The sequence below is a fragment of the Salvelinus namaycush genome, chromosome 12, assembly GCF_016432855.1.
Source record: "Salvelinus namaycush isolate Seneca chromosome 12, SaNama_1.0, whole genome shotgun sequence".
In the NCBI taxonomy this organism is placed as follows: Eukaryota; Metazoa; Chordata; class Actinopteri; order Salmoniformes; family Salmonidae; genus Salvelinus; species Salvelinus namaycush.
The window spans coordinates 50206378-50227489 of record NC_052318.1 but is presented as its reverse complement, the minus strand read 5'-3'; the positions used below and the strand labels follow the sequence as shown (position 1 = coordinate 50227489).

The 21112-nt window shown below is 38.6% G+C and overlaps 2 protein-coding genes across 3 annotated transcripts; one reads left to right on the top strand and one right to left on the bottom strand.

Annotated features, from left to right (window-relative positions):
- Nucleotides 1–8223: 8223 nt before the first annotated feature.
- Nucleotides 8224–10700, top strand: ift22 (intraflagellar transport 22 homolog (Chlamydomonas)). 2 transcript variants are annotated; one of them, XM_039005992.1, is made up of 5 exons: nucleotides 8224–8548; nucleotides 8853–8935; nucleotides 9061–9150; nucleotides 9360–9562; nucleotides 10179–10700. In XM_039005992.1, exons 1-5 carry the CDS (start codon nucleotides 8510–8512, stop codon nucleotides 10325–10327), a joined length of 564 nt encoding a protein of 187 aa, XP_038861920.1. In that variant the 5' UTR covers nucleotides 8224–8509; the 3' UTR covers nucleotides 10328–10700. The 2 variants fall into 2 exon arrangements, with proteins under 2 accessions (XP_038861920.1, XP_038861921.1); XM_039005993.1 differs by lacking the exon at nucleotides 8853–8935 and having other exon boundaries at nucleotides 8230–8548.
- Nucleotides 10701–11352: 652 nt separating this feature from the next.
- atp5l (ATP synthase, H+ transporting, mitochondrial F0 complex, subunit g) lies at nucleotides 11353–14512 on the bottom strand. Its single transcript, XM_039004886.1, has 3 exons — nucleotides 14365–14512; nucleotides 12093–12253; nucleotides 11353–11786 (listed from the first exon to the last, which is right to left on the bottom strand). The coding sequence occupies exons 1-3, from the start codon at nucleotides 14414–14416 to the stop codon at nucleotides 11688–11690; spliced, it is 312 nt and encodes a 103-aa protein (XP_038860814.1). The 5' UTR covers nucleotides 14417–14512; the 3' UTR covers nucleotides 11353–11687.
- Nucleotides 14513–21112: the final 6600 nt, after the last annotated feature.

Sequence of the window (21112 nt, the reverse complement as noted above, 5' to 3'; positions counted from 1 at the left end):
CACAATAACTGTTTGTCGGGAGCTTCATGAAATGGGTTTCCATGGCCAAGCAGCCGCACACAAGCCTAAAATCACGATGCGCAATGCCAAGCATCAGCTGGAGTGGTGTAAAGCTCGCCATTGGACTTTGTAGCAGTGGAAACGCGTTCTCTGGAGTGATGAATCACGCTTCACCATCTGGCAGTCCGACAGATGAATTTGGGTTTGGCGGATGCCAGGAGAACGGTACCTGCCAAGTCATAGTGCCAGCTGTAAAGTTTGGTGGAGGAGGAATAATGGTTTGGGCTGTTTTTCATGGTTGGGGCTAGGCCCTTTAGTTCCAGTGAAGGGAAATCTTAACGCTACAGCAGACAATGACATTCTAGACAATTCTGTGCTTCCAACTTTGTGGCAACAGTTTGAAGAAGGCCCTTTCCTGTTTCAGGATGACAATCCCCTCCGTGCACAAAGTGAGGTCCATACAGAAATGGTTTTACAAAATCGGTGTGGAAGAACTTCACTGGCATGTACAGAGCCCTGACCTCAACCCCATCGAACACCTTTGGGATGAATTGGAACGCAGCAATATTCCAAAATCTAGTGGAAAGCCTTCCCAGAAGAGTGGAGGCTGTTAAAGCAGCAATGGGGGGACCAACTACATATTAATGCCCTTGATTTTGGAATGAGATGTTCGACGAGCAGGTGTCCACATGCTATTGGTCATGTAGTGTGTGTGTGTGTGTGTGTGTGTATGTATATATATATATATATATATATATATATATATATACTGCATGCAGTATATTCCAGTGTCTGACATTGCTCATTCTGATATTTCTTAATTTCTATATTATTTTTTGTGATTATGTGTGTATTGGGTTTAAAAAATTGTATTGATGTGGGTATTACTGCACTGTTAGAGCTAGAAACATTTTGCTGTACCTGCGATAATATCTGTAAATGTGTGTAGGTGACCAATAAACTTTGACTTGATATTTGTGTGCCTTTGACCTAATCTGTCTGACATGTAATCAACTTGCAATTTATTGTCAAGGCAAATCCAAGGCTGTGTGTACCCTTATTTTCTTATTTAATAGAATAATTGTATTTTTTTCCCCCAAAGGGAACTTCAGTTGTGGCTAATTATAGTAAAAAATTGTTTATATTATCATCATCATTATTTTACATTAAATGACTGATTAGTTTGTGAGCTGTCAAATCAAATGAGGCATTTTTCTTGAGGAGAATCTGTTTGATGTTAAAGTTACATAAGCTGTTTAAGGAATTAATGCTAACATGGCGTGTTTAAGTCAACTAGGAGATTATTATTTGCTTCATTCCAGTGACTGTTTGATGCTGAATATCAGTGAAGGCAAGCCCCACGGATTTTTACAATGGCCTCAATAGTGTTTAGTATGAGACATTAACAGCCTAAATAAATCACAACAATTACTTATTTGGGCCTTGTGCTGTGAACAGTCCTGCATGACAAAACACTGTGATTGAGTGAGTGTTGGTGATAGTCACTAATATTAATTATTTAGCCTACCATAATAAAAACATGTTTGAAAGGATTGCCGTTACAGTAGTCTTGCATGTCTTTTTGCTAAATTAATTTATATCCCTGTGTATTTATCAACTCAAACATATGTTTTATCCATATAGACAACATACCCAATGAAGCAGCTTCAAGTTTATTTAACACCACAATGATACAGTATTTCTGTAATTCTACTTCAAGACAAATGTTTGTCTAGTGTTCTCTGCTCATAGGCTTCTTCTTCTTCTTTAAAGTTTTATGGCTGACAACACCTATTTGTGTCTTCTTCTCATCCCCATCCAGCGTGACAACCTCTGACAGACTCCTATTTCTCCTCCTGTCAGTACCTTTTTTAATGGTCCAAAAATATTCCACATAGTTCATATTCACACACTAGGCTCACAGAATAGGTTATATTACATACACGTTTTGCTCAAAGCAGCCAACTAAAGTAATGTAGTTAACTTGATCATGGGCACAGTGGAAATGTATATCTGTGATGCTTAAATGTTGTCTTACCCCCAGAGTGAGAGTACCCTCAGATCTCCTTGCTGAGGGTGGAATTAATCATGCACAGCTTCTCGTGGGGTGAGCCTGATGTTCTGCATGTCACGCTTCATGTCTAAAACAGGGGAAAAGGACAAAGTCAAAATGTCGATGCATCTACAAATTCAATGTTTTACACAATACTGTATCATATGTGATGAGTTACTGACCTGCCCATCCCCAGGCTCGATCTGCTAGTCTCTACAACTGGACGTGTGCGCTCAGATCACACTGACACAGGATGTCCATGCACCAGATGGCCTGAGGGATGCACTCCTGTTGGACTGAAAAACAAAGAGACATTTAGTCAGTGGTGGGTCTTTTTCAATGCTGTATCAATCTGGACAGAAAATGCCTTATCATAACACAAACCCATCTTGGACAATGTGACAAGTGGTCCCTCAACACTCAACTTTCATTGTCTGTTCTTGTTTTCCCAATCAACAGTCTGGATCTTCCTCTTCTGCCATGGTGGATGAGCTACGTTGTCACTGGGTTTCCGGTCTTCCCATCTGAAAGACAAAAAAGAAAAGAATCTTTGCTAGCAAAAGTTGATTACATAAACGGTAACATCTATATTAAAATACCATAACCCACAGACTTGACTATAATAAGGGTAAAATAGACTGGTCTTTTGTCTGTCTGCAGATCTAAAATCCTACTATGTGGATGGGACATTTCTACTGGGATGGAGGAATTATCTGGAATGATCAACTAGATCAGGACAGTCTAGGGTACTATTTGTCTGAAGAGGCAAAGTATTGTGATGAGCTATATGACTGTACTTCTGATTCTAATTCTCAAGACGAAAATTAAAACCCTCAGCCGTATGGTCATTGAGGAGGATCAACAGTGATGGGGGATCGTCTGAAAGCAATCGACATGCAGGGATGTAATAAGGATTTTGGGCACTGGCCAGCAGACCACGATTTCTACATTCAGGTCCTAATCTGTGGTTTGTAAAGGCAAAATGTCACTGCTGTGTCAGGCTAGTTTGGCACATTGTCTACTAGCAGCAGTCTGAAAAGTACTAGCCTTGGGCTAGCTTAATTTCCATCCCTGCTGACATTTCTAACTGACTTCACAGGCTATTTGATTAGTCACGTACAACCGTTTCTGTTTTGTAAGGGGAAAACATTAAGTAGTTTTGTAAGCTAGTTAGCCAACTTTAGCTAATGTAGCTAACTAGCCAACAAAGGTTCCTAACTACAAGGCGATATTTAGCCAGGCAGTTAACATTACCTCACTGTTTGTGTTGTCAGACTTTTCTAAGTGGTGACATGCTAGCTAACCAACTATCCTTGCCATGGTGCTGGCCTAATGTTAGCTAGCAAGTCTGACTACACGAAGTGAGTTATGTAGCTAGCTAAATATAGCTTCCCTGGTGGACTAAAGCTAGCTAGCTAGCTGTCACCACGTGAAACAGGAGCTGGCTAGCTCACTAAAGACTATTGTTATAGGCAAATATGTTGACAAGTTCACTTGTCCGAGATAGATTTGCGCGGTTATCAAAACACCACACTAGGGTAAGTCTACATGAAACACAGACCTTATATGGGAAGATATGGCCTATTTCAGTCATGGATCAAATCATTCTGCTGGTGTTTTGATACTTATTCACAAGTTTAAAGGTGACGTTCTAGAATCCACATCTTCACAAGACGGGAGATGGGTCATAGTAACTGTTAAACTTGACAATGCTATTTTCATCATTTGTAATGTATACGGACATAACTCACATGCTCCTAATAAGACCCCTTTTACCAGGAAAGTACAGGATTTAAGCAACAAATACTCAAGAGGCGTTTCTAATTATTTCAGGTGATTTTTAATGAAACACCTGATGCATCTGTTGATCGTTTTCCTCCTAGAACGAGTCAAAGCCCTCAAAATAGCAATAGTATCACTACATCATGCAAGGATCTCTGTGTTGAGGATGCAAATCCGGATGCAAAGGGTTATACCTGGACCAACAAAACTATGTCACGTAAATCTAGAATAGATTTATTCCTAATTTCCCCTTTTTTGTTACAATTTGTTATAGATGTAGCTCATCAGTTGGCTCCCTTTTCTGATCATCACTTGATTTCCTAGAATTTACAAGATACTAAAAAATCAAAAGGTACTAGAGGATATTGGAAATTAAACAACACACTTCTTAAAGATACTACTCTCATTAAAAACATAAAATCGTTAGCTAAAGATATTTTTGCAAGAAAAGACTTGGGTCATGGAAGTAGATGGGAATTTTTCATATATAAAGTCAGAGTGGTAGCCATTAAAAGCGCCAAAGAGCTGATGCAATTAAAGAACCTTAGAGAAAAGGAGATGATGAGCAAGCTTGACAGTTTTCTAAATAAAGATAATCTATCTGAAGAAGAGGAGTCTGTATTCAAGTCTTTACAACTAGAATTAGATCAGCTTTACACGGATCTGGCAAAGGGCGCCTTTGTAAGGTCAAGAGCTAAATGGACTGAAGAGGGGGAAAGAAACACTAGTTACTTTTTGCACTTGAAAAGAGAAACTACAAAAGAAAATCTATAACTGCACTCAAAATTAACGATGTTTTATGCAAAGATCCCGTTAAAATATCATAATTTGTCAAATTATTTTATGAAAACCTTTACAGCTCTCAATTTCAGGAAGATGGTTGTGAAAGCTACATTTGCCACATTCAGAATTATGTCACTGTAATTGAGGATGATTTCCAATCAGTTTGCGATTCACCTGTGTCAATTGAAGAAATTAGAGAGGCTCTGAATTCTATAGACAGTTTTGGGAGTTCTATTGCATCTTATCCTACCTCATTTGCACATGCTCTATATAGATTTTTCTACTGTATTATTGATTGTATGTTTGTTTATTCCATGTGTAACTGTATTGTTGTATGTGTCGAACTGCTTTGCTTTATCTTGGGCAGGTCGCAGTTGCAAATGAGAACTTGTTCTCAACTAGCCTACCTGGTTAAATAAAGGTCAAATATATTTTTTTAAGTTACTAGAAGACCCGATTTTTTATATGTTTCAAGATTGCATTAAAAGTGGGAAAATTGTCTCCACTATGAAACAAGGCCTTATTTCATTGATTCCGAAGACCTATGAAGACCCTTCTCTCATTGACAATTGGAGACCAATTACTTTATTAAATATTGATTACACATTTATTGCTCTGGTTTGTGCCAAAAGATTAAAGAAAGGAATAGATACCATTATAAATGACACTCAAACATGATTTAGGAAGGGCCGTCACATAAGCTCAAACATTTGTTTAGTCTTGAACCTTTTAGATTATTCAGATGCAATTGACTCAGATGTGGTTGTCTTATTTTTGGACTTCTGTAAAGCCTTTGACACAATTGAACATGAATTTCTCTTCAGGTCTCTTAAAACTTTTTGGATTTGGTGAAAATGTTATCAAAGTAATTTGCATGTTTTACAAAGATATAAATAGTTCTGTGTTACTAAACCTTAATACTTCCAAAAGATTCAGTATCAACAGAAGTGTACAACAGGGATGCCCAATTTCGCCATTTTTATTCATTTTGGTTGTGGAACTTCTATCTCTAGATATTCTGAATAATGCAAATTTGTATGGCTTAACCATTTTTAACAAAGAAATCAAAATTTCCCAACTGGCTGATGATACTACTCTTTTCTTAAGAGACAAAGACCAGGTCGCCCATGCCCTTAATGCGATAACTGCATTTTCTATTGCATCAGGATTAAAACTGAATGTTTCTAAATGTGAAACCTTATGTTTATTTAACTCTGATGATAAAGAAATATAACATTTTCCTGTAAAGGACTGTGTTAAATATTTAGAAATACATCTTTCAAAAAACCACTTAGTCAGACAACATTAGAATTTCTCTCCTAAAATTAAGAAAACCAAAAATATATTCAATAATTGTCTACAAAGATATCTTTCTATACTTGGGAGAGTACTTCTGTCCAAGGCAGAGGGACTGTCTCGTTTTGTGTACCCCTCATTATCGTTATGTGTAAATCATGCTACTTGTAAAAAGATCAATAAGACCTTTCTTGACTTCATTTGGAAAAATAAGTCTCACAAACTGAAAAAGTCTGTCCTTTCTAACAAAAGAGCAGAAGGAGGTCTAGAAGTGTTGGATTTTGTTGACATAAATAACACTTTCAAGATAAACTGGTTGAAAAGATGTTTGATCAATACTGATTCAATATGGTATTTCATTCCAAATAATGTGTTTAATAAGTTGGGAGGTCTTCAATTTTTACTGAAATGTAATTATATTCCTGAAAGATTACCTGCTAAATTGGCTAGGTTTTACCAACAAGCTTTAATGGCCTGGAAAATATGTTTCCTGCACAATTTTCCCCCACATAAAGCTCTTTTGTGGAATAATTCAGACATAACTGTAAGGAATAAGTTAATGTTCTACCCCAGCTGGCATGAGAGGAATATTGACTTTGTTCTTGATGTTTGACAACAAGGGTAATATTCTCACATATGAACAATTTATAACATTGAAAGAGTTTCCAATACCTTTCAGAGAGTTTATTTCTGTGATCAAAGCCATTCCCAGTGGTCTAACTACACTAATGAAAACTCATCTTAGCTTTGGTAATGATCACAAAGTTTATCCAGAACTCAGATCGGAAGGCGTAGGCTTACTTGAGAAATCTTGTAATAAATATATAAGACAAATTCTTCATTCACAAAACCAACTTACACCGAGAGGAAAGTTTTTCTGGAACATGCTTATTCATGACATTGTCTGGAAAAATGCATGGTTAAGGCCTTAACAAAGTTAAGGAAGTGCACTTCAAAAGTTTACATAAGATATATCCATGTAATTCTATGATATCCAAATTTGTGGCTATTGATGATATCTGCGTTTTCTGTGAAAAAGAAGGTGAGAATCTGTCTCACTTGTTCTTTGAATGTAAATGTATGTCAGAATTTTGGGGAAACCTTGCAAAATACTTATTTACCATTATGAACACTACCTATGTTTTTGATATCAAATCAAATTTTATTTGTCACATACACACAGTTAGCAGATGTTAATGCGAGTGTAGCGAAATTCTTGTAAGATATAAAAATATATAATATGTTACTATTGCAATGATAACAAGACCACTGAAATTATTGTGAATTTTTTTATTCTTGTTGCCAAATAATTCATACACAAACAAAAATTCCAAAATTCTATACCAAAATTACATTTTTTTTGATTGAATTTAACTATTTTATTAAAACATTAACCCAATGTTAGAACAATAACAAGAATAACATTTTCCTAAATCATTACAATAAGATTTTTTCAGAGTGATTATAATTGCACTAGAATTGTTTATTTCTTTATATTTTTTGTTTGTTCCAGTATTTTCTCATTAATACCTGTGTTCTGTTTTGTATGATGTAAGAATGTAAATTGTTGATCTGTATTTAGAATTTTTTTTTTACAGAGAAAAAAAACATGAATATGAAGTGGTTCTAAAATAGAATACGTAATTCCCAAACATTCTATTTTCTTCTTTTAAATTGTATTTATTTATTGTTTACTTCAGTTTATTTAGTAAATACTTTCTTAATACTTTTTTTCTTCTTAAAACTGCATTGTTGGTTAATGGCTTGTAAGTAAGCATTTCACTGTAAAGTATACCTGTTGTATTCGGCGCATTAGAAAAATACAATTTGACATGATTCTATGAATTTATGACAATAAAAAAGACCAAGTGCTCACTTGTCAGAAAAATAGAAAAAGAAAAGTAGCATATTATTCCCGGGGGTGTACATGGTCAGATTTTAATCAGATTTCATGTTGCTGAAACGCTGTCAATTCCACTTTAAATCGACATCCATTAATGGAAAATGGTCGGGGGAGTAATAGGGTTTAATGATCTTTTCTCTTGTGGCATAGACAAATTCCTTTAATTTCACGTTAAACTGGCAATAATAATTATTTGATGGAGACGTCGTTACAAATTATGTCGATAATACGTCGCTCGATAACGTTATGGAAAAGGGTTTATTGGATAAATGTGGCATCTACTCTTGCTTCAGAAAAAAAGTGCTAGTTCACAGGATTTGTTTGCTGGTTTTGAGTGGTCGTTGCTCTTATTACATGGCAACCCTGGGGCAACCCTGGGGCCACCCGTCTGCCTTGGAAACCATAGAGATGACGAACATGTTTACACACGTCATCACTAGCTATTTAGCAAGGGATGTTTTACGTTGCGTGTGTTAGCTATATTTTGTGCTAGAACTATAAAGTATTGGAATCAGAAGAAAGTTTGCATATTGTTTTAAAAGATAGTTATCTACCTTTTTCATTGTTGAGTAGCTTGCATTTAGCAGCTTGGTACTGATAATTAGCTAACGTTAGCAGATTTGTTCAGCCAGCAACGCCTAGCAGCTAGCTAACGTTAATCTGTACAAGTTATCAACACAAGAGAAGCGGAGATGTTCAAGGCAAAAATACTTTTAATTGGACCAAGTGAGGTAAGACGAAAGAGCTATTTACACATAAGGTATATATTTTGCGGCTGGCTTGAGCTGGCTAGCAATGATGAATTGTTTGGATTCATTGGGTACGATGTAGCATGGGTGCCAGTCTGTTTCTGCTATCTTTGACTACTTATGGAATTGGCATTCCAAACACTCACTTGACAATTACAGCAAGAGAGTTGGCAAGAGTACAGACAGATGTGAGACCAGGCTAGGTTAGATGGGTTGTAAAATGAAAGATATTGCCAGCTATCTCTCCAGTGAAAATTGATGAAACAGATCTTCCATTGTGTTTCAGTCTGGAAAAACAGTTCTAGCCAACTTTCTCTCTGACACCGTGGAGACAGTAGGAGGGGAATACTGTCCTACTCAAGGTGTCAGGTACATTGAGGACTCATATCTCCCAGTTCCAGCATCAGATTTGTCAATCAGCAAAAGCTTGGTAGCCGATGTTTACAACTCCAAATGATGGCTTGTGCACCATTTAACCATTGTGTTGTTCCAAGGATACTGGAGTTTGAATCTCAGAATGAGGGAAGTGGGGACAAATCCTCAACATGTGAGGTGGAACTTTGGGACTGTGCTGGAGATTTCAAGTAAGGATCAATAGGGCTATTTCAAACCCATTTCACAGCTGAACTGTACACCTAACACAGAAACTCACTCGACAGAATTAGTCAAATAACCGTTTCAGTCGTATAATTTATCATTCTGTCCATCACTATTCACAGCAAAGAGTACTGCGTTGCAGTTATGTCAATCTAATCAAAGCTACAATTCTACCAACTTGTCGCTTCCGATGCAGGTTTGAGTCGTGCTGGCCAGCATTGATGAAAGACTCCAATGGTGTGGTGATCGTGTTCAACCCAGACATGCCACGCCACCTAACAGAAGTAGAGACATGGTACTCCATGTTCATCTCCTCACAGGGGCTACAGGACAGCCAGTGTCTACTGATGGCCCACCACAAGCCTGGCAGTGGAGTAGATAACGGACGTCCCAACCTAGGTAGGACTAATTATCAACGAGCTTGTTACATTGTATCTTTCCTTTGAATGACATTTCAATATTTCCAATGCCCCCGATGCTAAAGCAATTGTCATCATGCCACTTAAGGACCAATGTAGCAGTTCTCTATCAAATCATGTATAGGTAACAATTAAGTACCTTACTGTTATTTTCCCCAAATAAAATTGTAAAAGTAGCTTCTTAACAAATGGCTATTTCTCAAGCAAGAAATTTGCTAGGGCTGTGTAGGAGTGGTCTGAGTGAGGGACCTAATTGCATGAGCCTAATGGGAGTGATATGTAACCTGAACTAGCTGTTATTGAGAGGTTTGAAACTCCTATTGGTATATTAACTTATACCACCTGGTGATGTCACCAGGAAGGCCGAAACTCCATCCCACCAAAACATGTGAACATTTCAGGAAGTATTTTCAAACAGCCCTTATACTAAAACTACATTTCAGTTTTTCCAACCTGTGTAGAAAAATAACACAGAATCACATTTGACTGCACTGGGCCTTCAGACAGGCCATACACCACTGCTTTTCAATTCATACCAATAATGAGGACAATTATCAGTTGGATTTCTTTGACATGTTTTGTGTGTGTGTGTGTAGCTTCGCATTTGAACAGGTTACCATTGAGTCACTCTAACCTGGAGGAAGATCCTGAGGATGTGCGGCAGGGGTTCCGCAGGTACTTGGAGAACATTGTGCAAACACTGTCAGAGAGCCGGGAGCGAGAGGAGATGTCTATCATTACTTAATATCATCCCGAACCCAAGCTTCATCTATCGAAGGTTGGATTTAGACTCCACTAGATACTCTGCAGTCAAAGGCTCTGCAACCACTTTGACTTCCACGCACCTCAGTCTCTTTTGACACGCACAGGAATGTCTAACTTTAATCAATCAGCTGCACTTGTGCTTTTCCAAAACATAATTCCACCCTATTTCCAGAGTTGGTGGCAAAAGTAACCAGAAATTAAATCTTTCAACCAAATGCACTTGGATATTTTGTTGTGTGCATACAAATGCTTAAATTGTCTACTTTTATACATTCTGAAAAATAAATGCAACATGTAAAGTGTTGGTCATGTTTCATGAGCTGAAATAAAATATCCCAGAAATGTTCCATATGCACATAGCTTATTGCTCTCATGTTTATATCCCTGTTATTGAGCATTTCTCCTTTGCCAAGAAAATCCATCCACCATCCAGGTGTGGCATATAAAGAAGCTGATCATTACATTACACCTGGGCCAGCAGGTAGCATAGTGGTTAGAGCGTTGGGCCAGTAACCGAAAGGTTACTTGATCAAATCCCCAAGCTGACAAGGTAAAAATCTGTTGTTCTGCCCCTGAACAAGGCAGTTAACCCACTGTTCCTAGGCCATCATTGTAAGTAAGAACAAATTCTTAAGACTTGGCTAGTTAAGGTTAAAAAAAAAAAAACAGGTTGCTAGGCCATCATTGTGCTGGGGACAATAAGGCCACTCCAATGTGCAGTTGTCTCAATGCCACAGATGTTGAGGGAGCATGCAATTGGCATGCTGACTGCAGAAATGTCCACGAGCTGTTGGCAGAGAATTGAATGTTAATTTCCCTGCCATAAGTTGGAGGAAACTCGTTTTAGAATATGGCAGTCCATCCAACCGCAGACGGTTGAGCAGTTTGCTGTCAACTTATTAAAAAGTGGCCCGTGGTGGGGCAGGCATAAGTTACAGACAACGAACAGTTGCATTTTATCCGTTGGAAACTTGAATACACAAATAACATGACAAGATCGTGAGGCCCATTTTAAGGTATCTGAACAGACGCATACCTGTATTCCCAGTCATGTGAAATCCATAGATTAGGGCCTAACACATTTATTTAAATTAACTGATTTCCTTGAACTGTAACTCAGTAAAATCTTGAGTTGCTATTTTTGTTCAGTATATTTCCCACTAAATTTGTTTCAGAAGAAAGTTGGCAACTTCAATATATTTGATAGCAGTCCTATAGTGTCATGATAGTTGTAAATGTTCCAAGTTACAGTGCTAAAGTTCTTTAAACAATATACATTTATTAATTGGATCTCCACAGTTGAGGTGGAAGTTAAGAGCAGAGCAACAAGACAGTCAGATTTAAACGGCGTATCCAACAATGCCTCCTTTCCCGATGCACTCTCCAATGTAGAACCACATCAACACTTCAGTGCACACCAATCCATTTCTGAACGCATCCTGTAACAAAAGCATATTGAGATGAATGCCACACAAATACCAGCAAGTCACACCTTAAAACAACGTGAATCTATTCAGAGACAATTCCATATTTCCCAAATGGTTACGGTGTAGACCTAATGTCTGCTCTAGTGGATTGTGGCTTACGTCAATCTTAAGAAGCACTTATTTTGTTTATGAAGGGACTACTTGTTAGACTACGGATAGGTCACAACACCCACAGTCAGAGTCCAATGGGTAAAATAAAGAATTAGCTAGCTACTTATACAGTATTGCATTAATTCAAACAATCTTCCCAGTTTTCACCTTCACTGTGGTCTGTCCAAGGCGCCCACTGTTGACACCGGTGACAATGTTTTTGATTCCAACAATGGCCTGGGGAATCTCGGCAGGGGAAGGGGGCACGAGCTCGACTTTAGCGTAGTGCCAGAAGGTCGCTAGACGGGGCTTGGAGTAGGTAGCAGCGGCTGAAAGCACATAATGTACATGTCATGAAATGTGTCCTCTGCTGAACACTGTTGGGTCAAGCTAGACAAGAAACATAGCTAGCATAAGAGTTTACAGGTGAGATACACAAATTGGTATACACAACCTGAAGCTAATGCCTGCAAAAATGTGTAAATATGCCCTACAAGACAGAATGTTGGATAAAATTACATGTATACATTTTTTTTTTTTTTTAAGTACTCTACTGGTTGTGCAGTTTGTCCTTTAGCTGCTGGACAAAATATCCACAGGAAAGTATCGTTTACCCAACTTTTTAGAGAGCCGGTAGGTATATGGTTCGGTTCTACATGGGTTGGCACAGAGGTAAAGTACGTTTTATTGGACATTTGGTTCTCGTCAACAGTTATTGAACCAAGTATGCCATGACAATTGTATATTCTGAATCAGTGGAGAACAATCCACATTTCAAAAACATTTTAGATTGAGGATTGAAATCAGAATTTAAAAAAGGTAACAAAAAGTGTTGATTGTTCACCATCCTCCCGATTCGGAATACCATTTCATGGCATGCTTTGTTCAATAGCTATTGACAAGATTGACAACCAAATATTAAACTTTACCTCAGCTATTGACAACCAAATATTAAACTTTACCTCAGCTATTGACAACCAAATATTAAACTTTACCTCAGTGCCAAACCAAACCATATTTCGAGCTGTTGAAGGACAAACCGCACAGACAACCTGTAGAGTAAGTTTAAATGTAATTTAACATTCTGGCTTGTAAGGAATAGTTGAGAATTTATTTGGGCTACTCATGCAAGGGTTTTATTTAGAATTCCAGGCACTCTAAACCAGCATGGCATTCTGCAGTGATACGCCATCCCACCTGGTTTGCTCTTAGTGGGACTATCATTTGTTTTTCAACAGGACAATGACCCAACACATCTCCAGGCTGTGTAAGGGCTACTTGACCAAGAAGGAGAGTGATGGAGTGCTGCATCAGGTGACCTGGCCTACACAATCACCAGACCTCAACCCAATTGAGATGGTTTGTGATGAGTTGGACCGCAGAGTGAAGGAAATGCAGCCAACAAGTACTCAGCATATGTGGGAACTCCTTCAAGACTGTTGGAAAAGCATTCCAGGTGAAGCTGGTTGAGAGAATGCCAAGAATGAACCAAGCTGTCAAGGTAAAGGAGGCTACTTTGAAGAATATAAAATATATTTTGATTTGTTGTACACTTTTTTGGTTACTACATGAGCCCATGTGTTATGTCAATTGATGTCTTCACTATTATTCTACAAAGTAGAAAATAGTAAAAAATAAATTAAAACCCTGGTATAAGTAGGTGTCCAAACTTTTGACTGGTACTATATATTGTCACATACACCATCCAGTAAAATGTGTTCTTTTACAGGGTCAGCCATAGTAGTATGGCGCCCCTGGAGCACATTAGGGTCAGGGTCAACCATAGTAGTATGGCGCCCCTGGAGCACATTAGGGTTACGTGCCTTGCTGAAGGGCATAGCAACATCTTTTTTACCTTGTCGGTTAGGGTGTTCGAACCGGCGACCTTTCAGATACTGGCCCAACACTAACCTCTTGGCTACCTTCCGTCCATTTACACGAATTTTGCAGGCATTAGCGTCAGGCTGTATATATCAATTAAATTGGGTATTACAGCATGATTAAATCAGACTACAGTTGAGAGCTAGGTGACTCAGATTGTCAGAACACCTGAGGTTGACATTTAGCTAACTGCCTACATCAAATATTAAATCTGAGGCTACATCATTAGGTAACTTAAGTTATTTACTATACCGTTAGCCAGCTCGATAACAAGTTAACTACAGTACTAAAATGAGTAACCTCATATAGTTAACGTTCATTTGGAGACACATTTTTATTCATGATTAAGGGGGGGGGGGGGGGCTTGTTAGTTGTCAATCGTTAGTTAGCTAGTTATCAAGTTTGAGTAGTTAGTTGCAGTCGGAAGAATGTACTAACGTAGTTAACATTGACAGCAGAACCAGGCCATGCAAGCTTGACTGTCAGTTGGACTGCAATAACATGCATGTTTAAAAGCGTCAAGGTTTAGCTAATGTCCAAACAAAATCATTAGACTTACCTCCGATCAAACTAGGTACTTTGGCCACCAGTTTCTGGACTGCCTGTGCCATGATGCTTTATTTTGAGTAATTTTCACGACTTCTCTTACCGGCTTGTCTGCTGCAACTGCGAATGTCACCTCCACCTAGAAGGACCCTTCAAGTGGGGCTGCCTTATGAATTGCCTGAACAGAAATAGCTGCAGCGCTGTCTCATGTAACGCTGAACGGATGTAAACTACTGTGTGCTTATTTTCCCCCACGTAATCCTTCTCAAAGGTGAACAATCTGTTTTTCATGGCAACAACAGACTGTAACAAATTGAACCAAATGTCGGTAAATCTCCACACTTTCTTTCCACTATATCTGATCTGAAAAAGCACTGGATAGGTACACACACACATCACTATAGCAGACTTCTTGCTTTCACCGATTTAATTTGTTATATCAGAGCAGCTGGGGGAAAGGATGCACCCAGGGCTTGGGGAGCTGTAATATTAATCAATTGTGAGGCATATTGGCCTTATATTATTTGTATGTCCAAATGTAATTTTTTTAATGCTTATTGTTTTTTTGGTTGCATTTATATACAGGCCTATGTATTATTTTACAGTTCCTTCAGAAAGTATTCATAGACCTGGACTTATTCCACATTTAGTTGTTGTAGACTGAATTAAAAATGGATTACATTTTTTTTTTTACACACAATACCCCTTAATGACAAAGTGAACACATGTTTTTAGAAAGGTTTGCACATTTATTGAAAATGAAATACAGAAATATGTCATTTACATAAGTATTCACACCCCTGTGTCAATACTTACTGGGAAATTGTGAAGGTTAGAATCACCTTTGGCAGCGATTACAGCTGTGAGTCTTTCCGGGTAAGTCTCTAAGAGCTTTGCACACCTGGAATGTACAATATTTGCCCATTGTTCTTTTCAAAATTCTTCAAGCTCTGTCAAATGTGTTGGTGATCATGGCTAGATAACAATTTTCAAGTCTTGCCATAGATTTTCAAGCAGATTTAAGTCAAAACTGTAACTCTGGTGGAAAGCAGACTGAACCAGGTTTTCCTCTAGGAAAACCGCCTGTGCTTAGCTCCATTCCGTTTATTTTTTATCCTGAAAAACTCCCCAGTCCTTAACGATTACAAGCATAACCATAACATGATGCAGCCACCACTATGCTTGAAAATATGTAGAGTAGTACTCAGTAATGTGTTGTATTTGATTTGCCCCAAACATTACACTTTGTCTTCATGAGAAAACATGTTTTGCAATATTACTTTAGTGCCTTGTTGGAAACGGGATGCATGTTTTGGAATATTTTTATTCTGTAAAGGCTTCCTTATTTTCACTCTCAATTAGGTTAGTATTCTGGAGTAACTACAACGTTGTTGATCCATCCTCAGTTTTCTCCTATCACAGCCGTTAAATTCTGTAACTGTTTTAAAGTCACAAATTGGCCTCATGATGAAATCCCTAAGTGGTTTCCTTCCTTTTTGGCAACTAATTTACGAAGGACGCATGTATCTTTGCAGTGATTGGGTGTATTGATACACCATCCAAAGTGTAATGAATAACTTCATCATGCTCAAAAGGGACATTCAATGTCTGCCTTTTTATTTACCAATAGGAGCCCTTCTTTGCGAGGCATTGGAAAATCTCCCAGGTCTTTGTGGTTAAATATGTGTTTGAAATCCACTGCTCAACTGAAGGACCTTACAGATAATTGTATGTGTGGAGTACAGAGATGAGGAAGTCATTCAAAAATTATGTTAAGCACTGTTATTGCACACAGACTGAGTCCATGCAACTTGTTAAGTTAATCTTTGATCCTGAACTTAATTAGACTTGCCATAACAAAGGGGTTGAATACTTATTTACTCAAGACATTTAATCTTTTCATGTTTAATTCATTTGTAAAATGTAAAAAAAATATAATTCCACTTTGACATTATGGGGAATTGTGTGTATACATACATTTAATTCAGGCTGTAACACAACAAAATGTGGAAAAAGTCAAGGGGTGTGAATACTTTCCATTCTTGGTGAGAAATACAAATAATAGCGGGGGATAAAAGCATCACTTCCAATTTTGCAGTCATTATTAATTTGCAGTTTCAAGTAGCATCATAGAACATTCATGTTCAATGTTTTAAAATACAGAAGTTCCAAGTTGAGGTCAAATTGCATCAACATATTCCAGTTTAAATGCATTCATCAAACAACGATAATCTAATAGGATAACAATCTACCGTCAAACTACATGGATAGAGGTTACAATACTGATGTCTAACATTTTATTTAGGACCTTGTGAAGATGCTGGAGGAAACAGGTACAAAAGTATCTATATCCACAGAATAACGAGTCCTATATCGACATAACCTGAAAGGCCGCTCAGCAAGGAAGAAGCCACTGCTCCAAAACCGCCACAAAAAGCCAGACTACGGTTTGCAACTGCACATGAGGACAAAGGTCGTACTTTTTGGAGAAATGTCCTCTGGTCTGATGAAACAAAAGTAGAACTGTTTGGCCATAAAGACCATCGGTATGTTTGGAGGAAAAAGGGAGAGGCTTGCAAGCCGAAGAACACCATCCCAACCGTGAAGCACGGGGGTGGCAGCATCATGTTGTGGGGTTGCTTTGCTGCAGGAGGGACTGGTGCACTTCACAAAATAGATGGCATCATGAGGCAGGAAAATTATGTGGATATATTGAAGCAACATCTCAAGACATCAGTCAGGAAGTTAAAGCTTGGTCGCAAATAGGTCTTCCAAATGGACAATGACCCCAAGCATACTTCCAAAGTTGTGGCAAAATGGCTTAAAGACAACAAAGTCAAGGTATTGGAGTGGCCATCACAAAGCCCTGATCTCAATCCTATAAAAAATGTGTTGGCAGAACTGAAAAAGCATGTGCGAGCAAGGAGGCCTACAAGCCTGACTCAGTTACACCAGCTCTGTAAGGAGGAATGGGCCAAAATTCACCCAACTTATTGTGGGAAGCTTGTGGAAGTCTACCTGAAACGTTTGACCCAAGTTAAACAATTTAAAGGCAATGCTACCAAATACTAATTGAGTGTATGTAAACTTCTGACCCACTGGGAATGTGATGAAAGAAATAAAAGCTGAAATAAATCATTCTCTCTACTATTATTCTGACATTTCACATTCTTAAAATAATGTGGGGATCCTAACTGACCTAAGACTGGGAATTTTTACTTGGATTAAATGTCAAAATGGTGAATTTGTGAAAAACGGAGTTTAAATGTATTTGGCTAAGGTGTATGTAAACTTCCGACTTCAACTGTATATATATACATATATTATTGTGTCTGGTTAACACTCTCATTGGAAAATGTCAGTTGTGTAAAGTACTTAGGAAACATTTTTTTATGTACTACTTAAGTAGTTTTTGGGGGGGTATCTGTACTTTACTATTTATATTTTTGACAACTTTTACTTTTATTTCACTACATTCCTAAAGAATATAATGTATTTTTTACTCCATACATTTTCCCTGACACCCAAAAGTAGTCATTAAATTTGGAATGCTTAGCAGGACTGGAAAATGGTCAAATTCACACACATCCCTGGTCATCTCTACTGCCTCTGATCTGGCAGATTCACTAAATACATACGGTTCATTTATAAATTGTGCCTGAGTGTTGGAGTCTGTCCCTGGCTATCCGTAAAAATAAAAACACAAATTATGCCGTCTGGTTTTTATAAGGAATTGTAAATTATAGTTTTACTTTTAACACTAAGTATATTTTAGCAATTACATTTACTTTTAATACTATATTTAAAGTATATTTAAAACCAAATACTTTAAGACTTTTACTCAAGTAGTATTTTACTGGGTGACTTTCACTTTTACTTGAGTTATTTTCTATTAAAGTATCTTTACTTTTACTCAAGTATGATACACTGCTCAAAAAAATAAAGGGAACACTTAAACAACACAATGTAACTCCAAGTCAATCACACTTCTGTGAAATCAAACTGTCCAATTAGGAAGCAACACTGATTGACAATAAATTTCACATGCTGTTGTGCAAATGGAATAGACAACAGATGGAAATTATAGGCAATTAGCAAGACACCCCCAATAAAGGAGTGGTTCTACAGGTGGTGACCACAGACCACTTCTCAGTTCCTATGCTTCCTGGCTGATGTTTTGGTCACTTTTGAATGCTGGCGGTGCTTTCACTCTAGTGGTAGCATGAGACGGAGTCTACAACCCACACAAGTGGCTCAGGTAGTGCAGCTCATCCAGGATGGCACATCAATGCGAGCTGTGGCAAGAAGGTTTGCTGTGTCTGTCAGCGTAGTGTCCAGAGCATGGAGGCGCTACCAGGAGACAGGCCAGTACATCAGGAGACGTGGAGGAGGCCGTAGGAGGGCAACAACCCAGAAGCAGGACCGCTACCTCCGCCTTTGTGCAAGGAGGAGCACTGCCAGAGCCCTGCAAAATGACCTCCAGCAGGCCACAAATGTGCATGTGTCAGCATGTATATATATGCTATATATATATATGATATATATATATATATATATATCAGTGCTTTCGGAAAGTATTCAGACCCCTTGACGTTTTGCACACTTTGTTAGGTTACAGCCTTATTCTAAAGTGGATGGAATTATTTTTGCCAACCTCATCAATCTACACACAATACCCCATAATGACAAACCAAAAACAGGTTTTTAGAAATTTTAGACCCTTTACTCAGTACTTTTTTGAAGCACCTTTGGCAGCGATTACAGCCTCAGGTCTTCTCGGTATGACTCTACAAGCTTGACACACCTTTATTTGGGGAGTTTCTCCCATTCTTCTCTGCAGAGCCACTCAAGCTCAGTCAGGTTGGATGGGGAGCGTTGAAGCACAGCTATTTTCAGGTCTCTCCAGAGATGTTCAAGTCCGGGCCACTCAAGTACATTCAGAGACTTGTCCCGAAGCCACTCCTGCGTTGTCTTGGCTGTGTGCTTAGGGTTGTTGTCCTGTTGGAAGGTGAACCTTCACCCCAGTCTGAGGTCCTGAGCGCTATGGAGCAGGTTTTCATTAAGGATCTCTCTGTACCTGACTAGTCTCCCAGTCCCTGCCACTTAAAAACATCCCCACAGCATGATGGCAGATTTCCTCCAGACATGACGCTTGGCTTTCAGGCCAAAGAGTTCAATCTTGATTTCATTAGACCAGATAATCTTGTTTCTCATGGTATGAGAGTCTTGAGGTGCATCTTGGCAAAGTGGGCTGTCATGTGCCTTTTACTGAGAGTGGCTTCCATCTGTTCACTTTACTATAAAGGCCTGATTGGTGGAGTGCTGCAGAGATGGTTGTCCTTCTGGAAGGTTTTCCCATCTCCACAGAGGAACTCTAGAGCTCTGTCAGAGTGACCATAAGGTTCTTTGTCACCTCCCTGACCAAGACCTTTTTCCCCCGATTGCTCAGTTTGGCCAGACGGCCAGCTCTAGGAAGAGTCTTGGTGGTTCCAAACTTCTTCCATTTTTGAATGATGGAGGCCAATGTGTTCTTGGGGACCTACAATGCTGCAGAATGTTTTTTGTTCTCATCCCAAGGTCTGTGCCTCGACACAATCCTGTCTCGGAGCTCTATGGACAATTCCTTCGACCTCATGTTTTTTTTTTTCTCTGACATGCACTGTCAACTGTGGGACCTCATACAGACAGGTATGTGCCTTTCAAAATCATGTTCAATCAATTGAATTTACCACAGGTGGACTCCAATCAAGTTGTAGAAACATCTCAAGGATGATCAATGGAAACAGGATGCACCTGAGCTCAATTTCGAGTCTCATAGCAAAGGGTCTGAATACTTATGTAAATAAGGTATTTTATTTTTCAAACATTTCTAAAACCATTTTTTGCTTTGTCATTATGGGGTATTGAATGCAGATTGCTGAGGAATTGTTTTTATTTAATACATTTTAGAAAAAGGCTGTAACGTAACAAAATTTGGAAAAAGTCAAGCGGTCTGAGCAAATGCCTTTCACTGAGCTGTGTATAGACAGACTGACAGGGGTTAGACAATACATTTTAATTTATCTTAATGTTCTTTTTGTTGTTGTTTGCAGGTGCACTATCCTTCTTACCCTATGCAGCCAGGTCCTATCTACTTTTTATCTCATCACAAGTGTGGCTTGTTTGGTGTCTGCTGTGAAGGATTACCACAAGACGTCAACTACTTGATTGATGAAGGCACGTCATCCAGCAAAGTCAGCAGCGTACGGTAGTCATCATCTAAATGCACCAGCACTTCAGTTGAATATAATTTTCATTGCATTGTATTCGGTTATTCTTATCTAAACTTGGGAGGTCAATTGATGTTATGCAAGGTTTTAATGTCTTCTAAAAATGTTTTGTTATTTCCTGTTTTACAGCTTTGATGCTCTGGAGCCTGGTGTTGTTGTCGCCAAGGAGCGTTCAGACTCAGTCTGGACCAGGTTTCAGCTGCTGCACAATGCTGACATCCTTCCTCCCATAGATGGTCTGTCTGTACAAGCACCACCTGGACTGGACACAGCTAGACAAATGTATATTTTTGAGAAGATCAGGGAGTTTTGTGACAAAGATGCTGTGGACATCACATGCCCTGCACCAAAGTCAAGGGCAGGAGAGAAACAGGCTCTCTGAATATAGATTCCCTTGTTCATGCGTGGTTCGGACGGAGCAGTCATCAGCACTATCTGCAGTGCCTCTATTCACATTACTCTCTCCCAACACATACGTTGCTGCTACTATTT